Source organism: Phoxinus phoxinus (genome assembly GCF_949152265.1).
Source record: "Phoxinus phoxinus genome assembly, chromosome: 5".
In the NCBI taxonomy this organism is placed as follows: Eukaryota; Metazoa; Chordata; class Actinopteri; order Cypriniformes; family Leuciscidae; genus Phoxinus; species Phoxinus phoxinus.
The window spans coordinates 23,179,552-23,197,815 of record NC_136880.1 but is presented as its reverse complement, the minus strand read 5'-3'; the positions used below and the strand labels follow the sequence as shown (position 1 = coordinate 23,197,815).

The following is an 18,264-nucleotide window of genomic DNA, read 5'->3' as shown; positions in this document are numbered from 1 at the left end:
TCTCCATGCACAGTGCAAAGACCCGACTAACGGATTACAAAATTCATTGTTTATCATTTTCATTATCAAGCGAATTATTAGCAATTAATTTGTGGATTCTATAAGCTGTAATTGTATGTACAGTATGTCACATGTGGCAGGACAAAATCTGTTATGTGGTGAGTAATGATTCCTTTTTGTAGACATTTGTAAGTAATATAGACGGTATGCACTTAGTAGTCATCCTGGTATTCTATACATACAGAAAAAGTGTATACTGCACACTATGTGCATACTGTACTGCATAAAGTTAAATTGTACTTTATGATTCCAAATACTGTATGTTATTGCTGCTGTTGTGTGTGTCATGTATGTATCATGTGTACACCTCAGTGTTGTAAAGTGGGCTAATTGTAGTGCTGTCTTTCTCTCACATGGCGTTAATGAGATAACAGAGCTAATTTAATAGGAGGGGGCCTCTGTGGGGTCACCAGCAATTGCCTGGGTACAATTTCTCTGAAACAACTTCTGCCCGAGCGTTGTCATCTTTAAAATGCTTGTCTTCTCTAATTGGGTGAAAATGCCTACCAGATGCTTGTTAAAAAAAAAAGTTAAATTCCTCAACCTAATCGCTCCGCCGATCCGCCTGGAGACGGTTGTGGCATGATGTCAGTCAGAATAGCTGCGGGACTCCTCGGGGAGTTATGCAGTGTTTTTCTTTCTTTCTTTCTTTTTTTGTTGTTGTTTCATTATGCAGTTTGTTTTTCATTTCATTTTTTTTTTTGCTCTTGTGTACTCATTCTCGTAAAAATTTTAAGCAAAAACATGAACTGCTACATGATTTATGTGTAACGAGTGGTTCCCTATATTATTACAGGAAGGTGGTACAGCAATCACATGACGTTTTCAAGAAGTTTTCTGTGCGCAAACACCCGAAGCGCGCGCACATAAAGCTGCATCTCAGACAGCGCGTGGATAGCCTATTAAATCGAGTTCTCTTTCATGCCTTCTTGCGATTGAACAAACAAATTCACACAAAATTATTTCGAAATGCCATGCTTGTATAGGCAAGTATCCTTGTGAAACATAGTCGGTTATGTCTTAAGTGAACATTAACAGCTGAAAAAAAAATGCGTGTAACAATATATTGAATAGCTGTTAAAGTGACAGCAGCCTAATAAACGTACTGCTGTCTTTGTCCTCAATGTCCATCCAACAACAAAAGACACAGATAAAGTCACTCACTACTCTTGACTGGTTGAGCCCTGCTGGAGCAGCTCTAATTATTCACTGTGCTATTAAATTTACATTTATATTTAGTCATTTAGCAGACGCTTTTATCCAAAGCGACTTACAACTGAGGACTAAACCAAACGAGTCGTCGTGGAGAGGCAAAAACAACGCAAGAAGTGCTCAAAATACAAAGTTCAGGCATTGCTCAGAGTTGCATAAGCCAGACAAGGGAGGATTAAAGAAAAAGGTTTATTTTTTTTATTTTTTTTTATGATAAGTGCTCACGGAAGTTAAATTAAAGATAAAATATGATAGATCAATAATATGAACAGGGAAAGTAACAGTAGCTCCTACAATACATTTTAACAGGCATAGAAAATAACTGAAGGAAATATCTATTCACTAAGCCTACTAATTTGATTACAATTCTGCCCAATATTTTAAAACATTAAAAATGCAATGAAAATACAGGTATCGGTACTTGGTATCGGCAAGTACTAAAAATAAAAGTATCTGTATTTGACTTGTTCTGGAAAAAGTAGTATCGGTGCATCCCTAGTTTTCCTTTTTAAAAGTCTTCATTTTTTTCTTCCTTTCTTTTTTGTTTATTTGTTTATTTGTTATTTATTTATTCTTTCAGTGGTTCATTCTTTCTTTCAGTTTTTTTTGTTCTTTCTTTCCTTCGTTCTTTTGTTTGTTCTGTCTTTCAGTTTTGTTAAGTACATACTTTCATTACATACTTTCATTCTTTGTTTCTATCATTTTTTGTTTAATTATTTCTTTCATTTGTTTGCTCTTTCTTTCCTTCGTTCTTTTGTTATTTTATTTATTTCGTTATTTCATTTTTTGTTTTCTTTTGTTTTAGTTCCTTCCTGTTTTATCTTCCTTCCTTTCTTTTTTTTGCTTGTTCTTTCTTTCTTTCTTTCTTTCTTTCTTTCTTTCTTTCTTTCTTTCTTTCTTTCTTTCAGTTTATTCAGTTGTATATTCTATTGTTCTTTCTTTCATTCATTCTTTTGTTCTTCCTCATTTTGAAGACTCCCGTGACTCTTCATCAGTCTGTCGGTTTCTGCCTGTAGATCTGGTGTCCCTCAGGTCTGCTCTGGCAGTTAGCCTGGACCCTCTTCTGTAAGGGAGGATTTAGATCAAACGGCCTCGCTGCTCTGGGTTCTGAACTGGCGAGGAGAGGCCCCGGCATTGGACCCATTCCTCTGCCACAAAGGGGTCTAGCTATAATTACTCAAAGCTGTGAGGTGTGTGTGTGTGAGGAAATGCTTGCAGGGGTTATGGAGCTATGAAACCATGGAGAGCTCAGAGACGGAGGTGGGAGGGGGAGGGTGGGGGATGACTCAGGGGTACGAGGCAGGGCCTCCCATTGCTGGTAAATAGGAGCAAGCAGGTGCCAGTGAGTCTAGACTGCGTGATTTGGAGGCCTGGGACTAAGTTATGTGATACTCAGTATGGGAGAGGCCTGATTGCTCACTGCTGCCTCTTCACAAGCCTGCATTGGACTGTTTGTGCCTTCCTGTTTAACATCCAACTGGCCCACACCGTGGCTGTGCCCATTGCTCATCTTTCTTCATCTGTTCATCTCCTCATTCTTCTCTTCACCCACACATGCTCAATTCATTGGCCGCTGTACAGTTATCTCCTTAAGATAGGCCTGCAGTGTCCCTCTCATTGGGCCATTATCAGCCGCAGTGTTGACCTGATTAAAGTAGACTGTTGGATATTGCCTCAACTCTCTCTGGCTCATGAATAAAAACACAAATAACAATCCCTTCGCCAACACTGACAGCACTAATACTTCTCCCTGTCAAGAACCGTCTGTTTCGTCATTTATTTCTTTTCTTTTGTTTTCCCTCTGGTTGTTGCGCGATACTCCACATGCAATCCTCCTCAGTTTTAAATTGTGCTTCAATAGGTCTATTGTGATATCACACTCCGAGGACATTTGGAAATCTCATATGTGCCTCATTGTGACGTACTATTCCGGGCATCACATTGAGCTTTTTTCAGGTGTCAGTCAAGATGAATGTTTCTTTGTGATTATTCTTGTAGTAATTAGTTCTTATTCTTAAACAGTTTGCAACAACAATAGCAGCAACAACTACAATAATAATATCATGGATTTATTTATTGTTGTGGTTGTTGTTGTAGTTATAACATGAATGTAATTTTTAAATTATTATTTATTTTTAAATTACTATTAAAATATTAAATAGTACTATTAATAAAAAATATTATTATTATTATTGGTAGTTTATTATTAAAATATAGATAATGATGTTAATTGTCATCATCAGAATTATACTGAATATAATCTAGATAAAATAAATAAAATATTTACGTTTTATTTCTTTACTACTTTACATTTGGAATCACACTCATTTATACAGTAGGTGAACCTTAAGCAAACTGAACGGACTAAACCGGTCTAAAAGGATCCGAGTCATTCTAAACATGCCATCATGCTAATCAGTGTGTGCCTTTAAGCGCGTGAGACACCGTTTCCGGCAATTTTTGTTTAAAAACATTTTCCACTTCTGTAAAATAAAGTATGTCAGTGCATATTTTCTGTGCCATGTTTGCAGCAGTGTAAAGACAGTTTGGACAAACCTCAAAGTTCCTGATTTTTTTGCTGTTGTTGTCCTGACCAAAACTTTTATGTCAAGCCCTGCTATGCCTTTATAGCATGCTGATTCAATGTTTTCATGTATGATGCATTTTGTTATACATTCATGTATGATACATATCATGATATGATATTTTGAATGATATCTCCAGCTCATGCAAATGCTGTTTGAACACGGTGAAGAGAGAATCGACACCGAGCTCATTTCCTTCTGCATCAACTTGGCTGCTAACAAGACTAATGCTCAGATTATCTGTGAGGGTAAGAGCCTGTATCTCATTTCCCCTGGAATGACATGCAACACTGAACTACACTGTGTCACAAACATCTGTGTTTACATGTCATATAGCATACTGTCACACATCAGCAACTTTTGCTTTCTGTAATTAATAATACATGAAGTCTGATCAAACCTGTGATTAATCTCTGGCTGAAACTGATTATTTGAGTATGTGCTTTGCAGGCAATGGATTGAAGATGCTGATGAAAAGAGCACTCAAACTAAAGGACCCTCTGCTGATGAAAATGATTAGGAACATCTCACAGCACGATGGACCCTTGAAACAGCTCTTCATTGTAAATACATTATTTCTGTCATTCCATGAAGAGGCACAAGTTACACATTATAAACTTATTGAATACATCAAAGCATAATTTATCATTGGCCTGTTAGTAAAATGAGTTTTTAAAAATGACAAGAAGTTACTCTGTGTTAAATGATTGCTAGAAACCCCTAGGGATATTTGATGTAATTTACTCTCCAGGACTATGTGGGTGATCTGGCTGCTCAGATCAAGCTGGAGGGCGATGAAGAGTTTGTTATTGAGTGCTTGGGGACAATGGCAAACCTCACCATACCTGACCTGGACTGGGAGCTTCTGCTGAAAGAGTACAACCTGGTGCCTTTCCTCAAAGACCACCTCAAACCCGGTAAAGCTAACATGTACCTGTGTGTGTAGTACACTACACTGCAGTACTACACTGTATATGAGTAGTTGATACATACCAGGCCCTTTTTTTATTGACATCAAGGTGTTGTAGATCAGTTTTTCCTAGTTCTGTGCAGATAAATCACCTTCTGCCTTCGTCTGTTCATTAAAAGGTCCTGTGGTGTGACACATTATTTTTTAGAAGTATAAATAGTCTGTGCCGTCTCTCAAATAATATGAGCTTTGTATGTAGAATCTTTCAAAATGCTGTTTAAAATAGATATAGATGTAGTATTGCAAGATACTCTGCAAGACATCTCTTTCCAAATGGTTTTAATCCTATTTTGTGCTACATCACATTCTCTCTCATGTCTGGATACATTTTTGCAATCCAATTTTGTGTACAAATGGCCTAACTTATGACAGTCCAATCATGCTTCTGTATAGTATTACTATATGTGCATAATATTACACATTTTAGCAAAGCTAGTAAATCATCCATGTGCATTCCTTGTAGGAGTAGTACGATATACAAATTTTATCATCATACTAAACCGCATTTGATCTTTGACCTCTGTGTTTCAGGTTCAGCTGAGGATGACCTGATCCTGGAGGTGGTGATCATGATCGGTACGGTGTCTATGGACGACTCCTGTGCCGTCATGCTGGCAAAGTCCGGCATCATTCCTGCTCTTATTGAGCTGCTAAATGGTAAGAGCGCTGCCAACATTTACACACATTTATTAGCATTGAGCCAGTGCATGGGTGCTTAAAGAAACAAACGGATCTCCAAACCCTCGACAAAAAAAATATTTTTCATTATCACTAGCCATAAAAATAATTTCCGGAAAAAAAAGATCAGCGATGTTTTGATTTCTACTTTTGTTTGGCTGAATCACGAAAGCTGCCCCCAGCCCCCCTGCTTTGTGTGTCTGTAGCCAATCAAGTACCAGATTTCAGTTTGGCATGCTTTGTCTTTCCTAATGTGATCTGATGGAATGAGTTTTGAAGAGTTTATTTAGACTAAACTAATATTAAATTAGAATAAATTAGAATAAATAAACAGCCCATGGCTGCTAGGGACACGGAGGGCTGGTTCTCGCTTTATGCATTACGTGCTGGGAAGTGACAGTGTTTTCAGGAACAGGAAAGCACCAGGCTCATGGTATGCATCAGATTTGCTGGTTCTGCTCAGTGTGAGCCCTCATTTCAATAAATCCTGATGGCGGGGCTTTTCCTTGCCATGAAAAGAATAAATGTTTAGGAGGGCAAGGAGGTGGAGGGCTAAGATAGGGACCGTCCCAACATATACAGCTCCTCTCAAAGAGAAAAAGAAAAGAAAGTTCTTGAATTGGCCACTTTTTTGTTATCCCACTCCAGACACAATGGTCTCAATTACATGACATTCAACATCTGAAATGTTTTTGCACTACATGCCATAAAATATTTTGTATCTTTGATTACAACAATGGAATAACAAATCTGACGTTTGTTTCCCTCGTGATAAGCATTATGTGGCAACGCTGCATTGACAGATGCTTGGGTATTGTTTTATTTACAAATCATTTCGGCACTTGTGTTCGTATACTCGTTCATTGGCTCTTTCTCATCTGAAGAGGCGTTGACATGTTCTCTGTGATGTTATTTGTAGCTTGTGCAAAGCTTGTACAGCTCCTTGCTGTAGCGGTATTCAGTATCTGGTCCCATGGAGCAGCTAAAGCCTCTTTGCTATCATTCTTCTAGAGGAATTTCGATCCCAGGGGACGAGTTCATTCTGAGCCAGATCAAAATTGAAATAAAGGCTTTTATTAAAGTTAGGAGGGGGCCGTTACAACCACACAGTTCTCCATAGGAGCTTTCTGTATCGTTTCAGAGGAAAAGTTGATACTCTCGCCAAATGGCGGCTTCTCACGAGAGCCTTCATACATAAACATGATCCACTGGAGGAGGTTTTGAACATCAGCTCGCATGAACAGGCACCATTGGATAGGAAATGCCTGCGCAGCTGCTCTGGAGTGTGCGTGTTTGTTAGTTTTCCCGTATTGCATTTCAGCTTAATGCTGATGTGCAGATATTCTCGTGATAAGGATAGGATTGCGACTTCTTCAAATGAAGCAAAATGCTTTATTTCATGAGGTCAAAGTAATGTTCTTCATTTGCTTGTGTTGCTGTTTCCAGCCCAACAGGAAGACGATGAATTTGTGTGTCAGATCATCTACGTCTTCTACCAGATGGTCTTCCACCAGGCCACCAGAGATGTCATCATTAAGGACACTCGTATCCTTGTTACAATAAATTGATTTTCAGTGTATGTTATTCTCAGCAGATGTTTTGTAAATAGTCTTTGACAGCTGTTTGGCCTGTGTTCACCCATGCATTGATACTGTTGGGTTCTTTAGCCTTCAGTACTGCAGCTTAATGTAAGAATGCATGCTTTTTTTTCACGTCTAGACATAAGGAGAATTAAAAAAAAAACAGGTTTGTCTGCACTGTAAAAAGTGGCGAGATACAATTGTTAGCCTACAGATCTATTTCTACTTGACCTAACCCGTAAAAATTACTTTAATTTGTGTAGCTTACTAACTTGTGTAGTATTCAGGTTGATTCAGACATATTCAATAATGGGTTTTTTTTATGTTACAACATAAAGCACATTTTTGGGGTTTCATGGCAAAACATTTTATAGTACATACTGTGATGCCTGAGGTAGACCGACATCCAGGCCAATAACAGACCACATGAGACCCAGACCAATGGGACTCAAACTCAGACAAAGGCTATTTTTTAGGGCTGTCAAAAGATTAATCGCATCCAAAAGAAAAGTTTGTGTTTACATAATATATGTGTGTGTACTGTGTATAATTATTTAGATATATAAAAAAAACACACAATCATGTATATATTTAAGAAAAATTGGTTATATTTATATATAAAATATTTATATATAATATAAATTATATAAATGTATATACAGTATATAAATGCAATTTCTTAAATATATACATGAATGTGTGTGTATATTTATACATAATAATTATACACAGTACACACACATATATTATGTAAACACAAACTTTTATTTTGGATGCGATTAATCACGATTAATTTTTTGACAGCCCTACTATTTTTATTTGGTTTTAAGAAGTCTAAAGACCAAGGCCACAAAACGTAGAATTTTGCCAAAAGGTTTGTCAAAATTATTGTAATTATAAGATTATAAATAAGAAATTTTACAATGAGCTGTTGAGCTGTTTACACCCTCATACTTTTAACTAATTAGTTTGTATAGTTTCTATAGCAAGATTGGTCAAAATGTGTGGCTTTATTTTTATTAACAACAAAATATTACACTACATTAATAATACTAAATATGATCCATTCATAATAGTAATACTACTGAAATCCTATCAATACACTTCAACGCTCAAACTCAATATTTAAGAATGAAGAAGGTGCACTACTGTAGTTATCACTGGCTATAACAAAATGTAATATTGAGTTTTTGCAAGATGTTAATGTTTTTAACTGATTGAAGATTTGTAATTATGGTAATTGAGATTGAACACAGCAATTATTGGGCTTTAATTGTCAGTGAGTTGTGAACTCCTTAACCGTATCTCCAAGAGGCCCCAGCTTACCTCATCGACCTTATGCATGATAAAAATGTGGAGATCCGACAGGTGTGTGACAACACTCTGGACATTATTGCCGTAAGTATTCTAAAACAACCCCACTACACATGGGGTTGCACTCAAATCTCAATGCTGACCATGTGTGTTTACAGTGCTGATAAAATCTCTGCAGTTAATGCTCACTCACCGACATTAGATAGCAGTAATTGGTGGTGAACTCTGAGAGCCAGGTTTGTTTGGGGAAGTGTTTCATTCACTTTATTAGCCTGCTCGTTAAGCCTCGGCCACATGAAAGCGTGCGTGTGGGATCTGGTTTGTATCCGTGGTGACAGAGAAAGTGCAGATGTATAGCTCTGGCTCAGCAGACTGACATGTTTGAGCTGAGGCTGACGTTGGTATCAAGTATGCAGATTTACGCTTTCATCGGCCATTCTATGAGGCAGTCATGTTTATCAATTGCATTGTTCCATCTCAAGCTAAATACATTTTTACAGATTAATTCGATATGAAGACTTGCTTTTTTTTTCTTTTCTTTTTAATTCCCACTTTATAATTATCATTTGTTTACTTCATGGTAGCATAGTTGATATTTTAAGATCATCTCCTATTGACAAACTTACAGAAAAAGATGAAGTGAAAAATATGAAAAACTTTCTTTGTAAGTCTTTTTTTATTGCACATTGTCAACTAACATCTACTCCATTTTGATTTATGGAGTTGTGATCTGATTTCAAAATGATTCTCAAAGCATCTACATCCTTGTAGAATTGACCTCCAACTTTCCCCAACAAACATCTGATTTCCTTATTTTCTGACTAGAGAAGTATGACTCGCATGAATCATGAAATGGCCTTTAATTACTAAACCATCTGCAAAATGTTGTGTTTCAAATACAAATACTGCAGCTCATGATCCTGTGTTTTCAGTGTCATGCTGCTCATCACAAACTTACGGGGTAGGTTCGTGGTACAGGTTTTCCTTCATTTTTAGTCATCCTGAAGACCATGATTAGCTGGTTCATGTGTTTATTTGGGGCTGGAACTCAACAGGAAGTTTTGACATCCACAAGCAGGATTAGACTTTGTTTTTGCTTTTGGAGAAAGTATCTAGATGCATCAATTAATATTTTTTTCTGGAAATCAATCTAGAACAGACATAAATGAATACTTGCCACAACTAATAATTAATTCACCCTCATGTCGTTCCACAACTTTCTTTCTTCTGTGGAACACAATAAGATATTTTGAAGAATGTTAGTAGCCAAACATTTTTGCTCATAGACAAAATTAAATTTCTTAAAATATCTTCTTTGATGTTCCACAGAAGAAAGAAAGTCGTACAGGTTTACAGGAGGGTGGGTAAATGATGACAAACTGTTCATTTTTGAGTGAACTAACTATATATAAAATATTGGGTGCAGGTTTGTGTGAGTGTGTATTCTCTCTCACTGGCCCTCTGGGCTTTGCATCAGGCTTCTTGCCCCAGGCTCCCGCGCAGTTCTGCGCTGCTGTCCACATGATGAATGGACACAGCAAAGAAAAGAGAAACAGGGCTTATTTACTCAGGTTCTGCCACAGGGGGCCTCGGCTGATTAATCCATATTTTCATTCAGCGGAGCAGGCGGCGGCAGTGCGCCTCTGTAGGCCTTTAGACCCCGGGATAGAGAGCTGGCCTTGAGCTCTGAGCCCCAGCAGCCGTACAGAGCTAATGCTGAAAAAAAAAATCCCAACCTCAGCATGAGTTAGTATTGGTACATCTAATACTTTGTCTCAGCAGAGAAGGTTTAACTTTTTAATCTTTCTTTATGGGGTGAGCTCTGTGCAAACGATGCTAGACGTGTTTCCCACTGCCTTGTGCCAAGAGTAACAAATTCATTCATTGTCTTCAGTTTAGTATAGTTATAAAAAACAAAAAAAGCATTTGAAAACTAAATAGTTTACCCCAAAACTCACCCTGTTACTCCAAAACTGTATATCTTTAATTTTTCAAGTCTAATTGTTCCCCAAAGAGGAATTTGTCTTGGACCCATGTTCCACAAACAATAAACTGTAATATAGTGCCAAACCATCACACAATGTAAAATACAAAAGCCATCATAAAATCGGACATTAGAACAATCGTTTAATTTGGTGAACTGTCCCTTGAACTCAAGAAGTGTATTTATATTGTTTAAACCTGTAGCGAAAACAGATGCTGATAGGGGTAGATCATGTGCCAAAATGATGCTCTCTTCAAAGAATTATCACAGCAACAACATTCATGAGAATGTTGAAAACTGTTCATGAAAACTGTTTTCTACCCGTTACTTCCATAATGTGATGTGAAGCAAGATATTCAACTAAAAAAAGGTGTGACTTTTTATCCATCAGGACTTGATTGGAAAATGGTCTTGTGTTTGGAAGACAGGGGTCGAAAATATGGCTTGATGACCTCAGCCAAAATGCCAAGTCATAGGTGGAAGTTTTGATGAAAGATTATGAAAATAGACTTTTTTTGCAACAAAAATTATTCTTAAAGGGTTAGTTCACCCAAAAATGAAAATAATGTCATTAATGACTCACCCCTTATGTCGTTCTAAGCCCGTAAGACCTCCGTTCATCTTCAGAACACAGTTTAAGATATTTTAGATTTAGTCCGAGAGCTTTCTGTCCCTCCATTGAAAATGTATATACGGTATACTGTCCATGTCCAGAAAGGAAATAAAAACATCATCAAAGTAGTCCATGTGACATCAGTGGGTTAGTTAGAAGTTTTTGAAGCATCGAAAATACTTTTTGGTCCAAAAATAACACAAAATTACACTTTATTCAGCATTGTATTCTCTCCCGGGTCTGTTGTCAATCCTTCAGTTACGCTGATGGCGTAAGACGCTGATGACGTGTTATCTGGTGCGCCCGAGCTTCATTTATAGACTGAGGGAAACGCACGCTGTAAAAGTGTCTCATCCGTGACATGCACATTTACGCACCATTAAAAAAATGATATCCACGCAAACAATGTAGAATAGCTTGAATATAGCGTGCGTCTCCCTCAGACTGTAAACGAAGCTCGGGCGCACCAGATAACACGTCATCAGCGTCTAACGTCATCAGCGTCTTACGTCAGCAGCGTCACTGGGGAGTCGTGAACGCAGATTCACAACAGACCCGGGAGAGAATACAATGCTGAATAAAGTCTTATTTTGTGTTATTTTTGGACCAAAAAGTATTTTCGATGCTTCAAAAACTTCTAACTAACCCACTGATGTCACATGGACTACTTTGATGATGTTTTTATTTCCTTTCTGGACATGGACAGTATACCGTATATACATTTTCAATGGAGGGACAGAAAGCTCTCGGACTAAATCTAAAATATCTTAAACTGTGTTCTGAAGATGAACGGAGGTCTTACGGGCTTAGAACGACATGAGGGTGAGTCATTAATGACATTATTTTCATTTTTGGGTGAACTAACCCTTTAAAAAAGACCAGAAATGTGTAAAGGTTTCTATTTCAAATCAATTCTGTTTTATTTATCAAAAATATTAAGCAGCGCAACTGATTACAACAATAACAACAACAAGAAATGTAATGTGAGCACCAAATCAGCATTTCAGAATGATTTGTGAAGGATCATGTGACACTGAAGACTGAGATTTGCATCACAGTAATAAATCACATGAATAAATTAAATTTAAATTATATAAAAAATATACAATTATTTTAAATAGTTGTAATATTAAAAAATTATAAAAAATATTGACTGTATTTTTTTATCAAATACAGTACATGCAGCCCTGGTGAGCATAATAGACTTCTTTCAAAAACATACTTTACAAAATCTTACTGACACCCAAACATTTGATTTGATGTGATATGATTAAATTGTATGTATTATGTACTTCTCTCAGAAAAGCACTAGTTCAGCACAGAACATTGGAAGAGGTGTATTAAGATGGAGGTAGACACACTGACACACTTGACATGCGTTGGCAAAAGAATCCAATAGCACAAAATCAACTGATTCCCCATCTCACCAAAAGTGCAGGCTGTGCAGAAAGCTTACGGCTGTGTGCGACGTGTGTGTTGTGTGTGGCACTTCACCCAGTCTGTGGGCTCTGCACCTTTAATCACTGACCTCACTGGATTAAACCAGAGTCTGTTTCTCTGTGGCTCCATCAGCGGCCACAGCCTATAGGGAAAAACCCTGCTCAGACAGAAGCCCTCATTGTGGGATGAAATATATCTGCTGCGGAGGGTCCGGGTGCTGTTAGAAGTCTGTGTAACGGTAAATGTTAGATTGCCAGGCATGACAGTGTATGGGACCCTCTTGCTCTGATATTCACTGGAAATCGCTTGTGGGGAGTTCAAGTAGAACTGGCGCTGAATTGCAGAATGCCAGCCCTGTTTTGACAACTTGAATTTGCACAGCTGTGTGGTATAATTTAGGTTAGAGGGGAGTAACACATCTCAGCCAAATAAATCTACGTGTTTGTGTGTGTTCTGTAAAGGAGTATGATGAAGAGTGGGGGAAGAAGATCCAAAGTGAGAAGTTTCGCTGGCATAACTCGCAGTGGCTGGAGATGGTGGAAAGCAGACAGATGGAGGATGGCGAGCCATACCTGTATGGAGACGACCCGGACGCCCTAGAGCAGCCTGATCTCTTCTACAGCACTGGTTAGAAACCACACATACACACCCAAAACAGCCCTCAGAGGAACATGGCTGAGACCACAACAGACACTCACTGTTTTCTTGTCTGCAGACATGACTTGATTGACATCCTGTGCCACAAACTGACAGACATGGAAAATGAAAACCCTTAAATTTAGATCAGATTTTCCACGAGAATTGTGATGCTGTATTTTGGCTCGATTGTCCGTCGAGTTGGTGTCATCAAAGGCTTGTCGTAGTGAGAGGTTGTCAGGAAGATAAATGAGGAGAGCTGCTGGGTGGAAGTGGCTCTGCTGGGTCGCTGTCTCATACGTTTGTTTGCTCTATATACTCTGTGTGTGTGTACAGACGGTATGATGCCCCCTGAGCCCGGCCTCAGTCCAGACTTCTACAGCCAGTTCCACTCTCAGAATGGAGACTTCAACGCCTGGTGAGTGTGCAGCTGTTACCCTCATCAGCTTCTCTTACATTAAATACATATGTAAAATTATTTGTTTAATGTATTTTCTTAAATCATAGTCAAGTCACCTTTATTTCTATAGCACTTCATACAATACACATTGTTTCAAAGCAGCTTTATACAGTGATAAACAGGATATTAACAGAATCATGGATGCAAACGGAGATCAAATCTGTTGTAAAGCAGCTCTCCATTGACAGTGTCACCAGCTGAAGTCTGTTCAGTGTTGATTCAGTTCAATAACTGTAAAGTTCAATTACAAAATGAGTTAAATTTAGCTATATGAAGCTCTACAGAAGACAATTATCGTCACTATTCACTTTGTGTCAGTTCAGTGTTGATTCAGTTCAGTAACTGTTCAAGTGCCGTTGTTGCGAAAATCATCTATTATTAAACGTCGAATTATGAAAGTCGAATCCGCTATAAAGCAGCTCTGCTAAAAACAGTGGTGTCATCATCCAGTTCACTGACTAGACCTTAGTCATGGTAGCGCCATATTTCATTTTTGACTAATGAAATCGAGGCTGTAAAATCGAGGGATAAAATAGAGTGCTTTCAAAGGATTGTATTGTTGTTTAACAGCAATCCGATTGCTCAGCTGATGAAACGTCTTTCCGGAAAAAAAAAGGTTCAATATTCAGTACAGTTGTGAAAATGACGTGATCTAGGACCGTTATCCTGTGTGTGCCATTTTATAGACTGGATGTCTATCCCTCACAGCCTCGTTTTCATCTGCGTTAAGTTCAATATGGCGTCTAACCTGACTACGGTCTGTTAAGTTCAAGATTGCAGTCAAATCGATAATATTACTGACTAGTAAGTGTCCCCATCTTTTAATTAATCGTTGAATTGACAGCCCCAATAATTAATGATCTCAGTTTTTGCCCAAAAGAATAGTGCTTTAGCAGTACATCACAAAATATTTTGGATATGGTTTGCTGGGCACAAAAAAAAGAACATGTGCTGTAGTGAAAACAGGGCAAGTGATGGTCTCTTTCACATACTGGTCTCAGACCATCAGGCCTTTGTTATTGTTAATCCCTTTGAGTACACCAGTTTGATTTTGTGGTCTTCAGAGAACAGTATTTTTAAGAAATGTCCACATTAAATGTATTTTTGGCTTTTGTAAGTTGTTTAATCATTTGAAGTACAGCTGTTCAACAAAGCACCAAATAATATTACTCTGACGTTGTCTTTCTCTGTCAGTGGAACTCTATGGCCTGAAAATAAACATGCCTTTTAAGTTATATGCAGCCAAATATATTGTCCACATTCCTCTCCAAACATACACACACACACATGCCTACAGATGAAATAACATTTCACATATCCATCCACTCCGGTGCTCACATTGAATGTCAGGCTGCCAAAGAGCTGATCTGTGAGGAAATGGATCCGCCACTCCTATTTGAGATGCAGCTCTGATATAGTGCATACTTACTGTTGTAGTCTAAACTTGCCCTGGTAGTGCGTACTTGATACGATTGCTTTCACTGGACGTGTTTAATATGCGCTGTGTGCTTTGTATAGAGAATGCTCTGTTTGTTTTGGCTGGGTGGGGATTTCGACACTTTGCGGACTGACGGCTGTGGCGCTGAGTGCCGCCGCGCTGTCATGTGGGTGAGGATAGAGGCGGGGATCCAGATGGAGGGGCAAGTTCTCCAGCGGCTCTTTGTAAAGTGATACATTTCAAATATACACCGAGGGGTGGGGGGCAACATTAGGGTCCTGGGATGAATGGTTTAATTTGAGTGGGCAGCTCTGAGTGACAGAGGTTACCATAATAATCAAATAGAGTCTCCGTCTTTACTTAAGACGCTTGTGAAAAGATGTGTGTGAACGCAGGCCCAATTGGAGTGGTTTGACTTCACGTGCCAACCTGAAACATGTATTTGATTCACTCCATGTAGGGTCGTGTGGTTCTAAAATAGTACAGCGGTATCAAAAATGTACATTCACATTGAATAAATTTGACAGTTTAATTCTTTAATTTATGTATAAATTAAATCCAGATGGTTTGCTTAACTATAGTCTGTTGCATGCTTCATACTTTTTTGATTCATTTAATGCACCCTTGCTAAATAAAATGATTTATCTTACCCCAAACTTTTGATCGTTAGTGTTTGTATCAAAAAGGTTTTACTATTGTCATCTGGTGATCTTCTCATTAAAGGACAAGTTCGGTATTTTACACTTAAAGCCCTGTTTTCAGATAGTTTCTGATGAAATAGAACGGTTAAGATGTGAAATTTGGACACATGCTGCTGGCCCAAGAACTTTCGGTTTCTGTGGTAGCACCCCCCCCCCCCCCCCCCCCCCCCCCCCCTCCACAATGGCTGCATAGGTGCACTGGAACAATCCTTCCTAAAAATGCATTAAACTTTCGTTTACAAAGACGTGAAACTCACTGAGTGGTCAGGGGTGTTCACGTTCATCAGAAACGATCTGAAAACAGGGCTTTAAGTGTAAAATACCGAACTTGTCCTTTAATGAGAAGATCACCAGATGACAATAGTAAAACCTTTTTGATACAAACACTAACGATCAAAAGTTTGGGGTAAGATAAATCATTTTATTTAGCAAGGGTGCATTAAATTAATCAAAATTGAAAGCACAACTGTTTTCAGCATTAATAAAAATAAGAAATGTTTCTTGAGCAGTAAATCAGCATATTATAATGATTTCTGAAGGATCATGTGACACTGAAGACTGGAGTAATGATGCTGAAAATGTAGCTTTCAACATTGTTTGCCGTTTGACATTGTTGGAGAATTCACCAATATATTCTCCCAGGAAATAAATGAACTGATTTACAGGAACAAAGAGGTAAACCTTGAATGCAATTTATGTTGCTTTGGATAAAAGCCTCAAATAATGAATAAAAATGTATGCATATTTAATGTAATGTATATGTATAATGTATATACACTTTTTGTATATCTAAACAGTATATATATATTTAATATACACTTTTTTGTGCATTGTATCAAAACCCAATGCAGATGAAAGAGAAACAAATGAGTAAAAGATCACAATATATGACCGTTTTAAATAATCATACAGTAAGCACTGCAATATTATTGTATTGAGTCCTACATACCAATATGATTATCACCAGAGCCCTGTTGATTCCCACAGACAGAGGTGCAGAATCAAGCTAAAACTGGTCACTCTGAGCATGAGCGGGACAGACACACTGTCCGCTGATGGAAAACCAGTTCTGTGTGCGTGTCTTTTGTGTGCACACATCAGACTGACAAATCCGCTTTCATTCGAGCAGTGTGGCGCTGCGTGTCCCTAAAGCCTCGGGGAGCTTGGACGAGAAGGCAGGAGGAAAATAGAAAACAGGGATGTGGAGACGCAATCAGGCAAAGGAAGGGGGAAAAAAAGGGGTGCTGTTGATTTGACACAGCCAAGGTAGGGGCATGTAACTGGAGACGTGACAGGAGCACAAGATCAAAGCGCGGGCTGGAGAACAACTTGGGGAAAAAAGGAGGAGAAACGTCCTTTTATAAAAGAGCCGAGACCCGTTTCCTGTGCAAACACACTCTTCTGAGCAATGAAACAATGTCTGGTTAAAAGGGCCTTTTTTACTGGCACCTTTGGCCATTTCCCCCCGGAACGTCAGGGCCGACCTGGCTCCCTATGAGCTGTCAATCCAACCCCCGCCCCGCTTTTACGGCCCTGTTTTCAAGGCCCGTGCAGGAAGAGGTGACAGGCTGCCTCATAATTGGACAGGAATGTGCTCGCTATGGATCATAGGCCGGGTCGGTCGCAGGACTGAGATAAATCGTCAAATGAATTCAAATTCTAATTAGTTTTCTTATCTGAGTTCATTCATAGTGTCATTTTTTGGGCATTAACATCTTCCCGTAATTAATGACGGGTTATCAAGTTGAAGCACAAAACTAACCCTGATAACTCGCAGCTATAAATTATCCCAGGCCCTGAAGAACTTGCTTCCAAGGGAAGCCCAAGTGAGGAGGTAAACCCAGAGGCTCAGAGCACCTACGGGTGGCGTCGATCCGTGCACGAATCCCTCTTACCCGCTGTTCAAATTCAGCCTGACAGATCTGGCAGGCCAATAGGAAAAAGACATATTTTAGACAGCAGAGTGTGTGAGAGTCGGGGTGCTAAGGGGAGCTAGCTGTATTTGATTACTGGAGGTCATATGAGGCTAAAAACAACACAATGTAATATGGACACAGAGGGGCAAAGCAAACAGCTCATAATTTAAAGGCCGTAGGCCTGAAGCTGTTGGTTTAAAGGGAAGCAGACTGAGCCAGTGGCCAATTTGTTTCTAGAACCGCAGCACTTTCCTGGATCTGTTCATCCTGAATGAGTGTAAAAACCTCGTGGAGGTGCAAGAAGGACAGGAACGTGTCACACCTCTGCTGTTTTACTCCCCTTTACACCCAGAGCACTCGAAAATGAAACATCACCGTTGTTGTTTTATTCATATATCTTAGTTGCTATGTTTAAACAAAAACAGACTCATCCAATTTACTTGAATAATGTAATAGTTTCAGTCTATTTACACACAATTGTAACTTGACACTGCACATGTCATAGCCTGTATTTTACGCTGCCAATAGGCAATAGTATGCAGTATGTTAAACCAGTATGTATAGGCTCATATACTGTTGGAGGTATGGCTTACATTGGCATGCAGAGCTCATTGAATTGAAATCTTGGCATTTGGCAGTCTTACATGATGGGACAATATGCGTCCCATACTTTACTA

General features: G+C 38.7%; 1 protein-coding gene across 1 annotated transcript in view; it reads left to right on the top strand.

Moving 5' to 3' along the window:
• The window catches only part of kifap3b (kinesin-associated protein 3b), a 32,766-nt gene that overhangs the window by 12,290 nt on the left and 2,212 nt on the right, over positions 1-18,264 (top strand). Inside the window, exons 12-19 of the mRNA XM_079614025.1 lie at positions 3,997-4,105; positions 4,308-4,420; positions 4,609-4,774; positions 5,359-5,484; positions 6,952-7,050; positions 8,398-8,483; positions 12,898-13,063; positions 13,409-13,490. Of these exons, the coding sequence (XP_079470151.1) occupies positions 3,997-4,105; positions 4,308-4,420; positions 4,609-4,774; positions 5,359-5,484; positions 6,952-7,050; positions 8,398-8,483; positions 12,898-13,063; positions 13,409-13,490 (947 nt within the window). The remainder of the gene's footprint in view (positions 1-3,996; positions 4,106-4,307; positions 4,421-4,608; positions 4,775-5,358; positions 5,485-6,951; positions 7,051-8,397; positions 8,484-12,897; positions 13,064-13,408; positions 13,491-18,264) is intronic.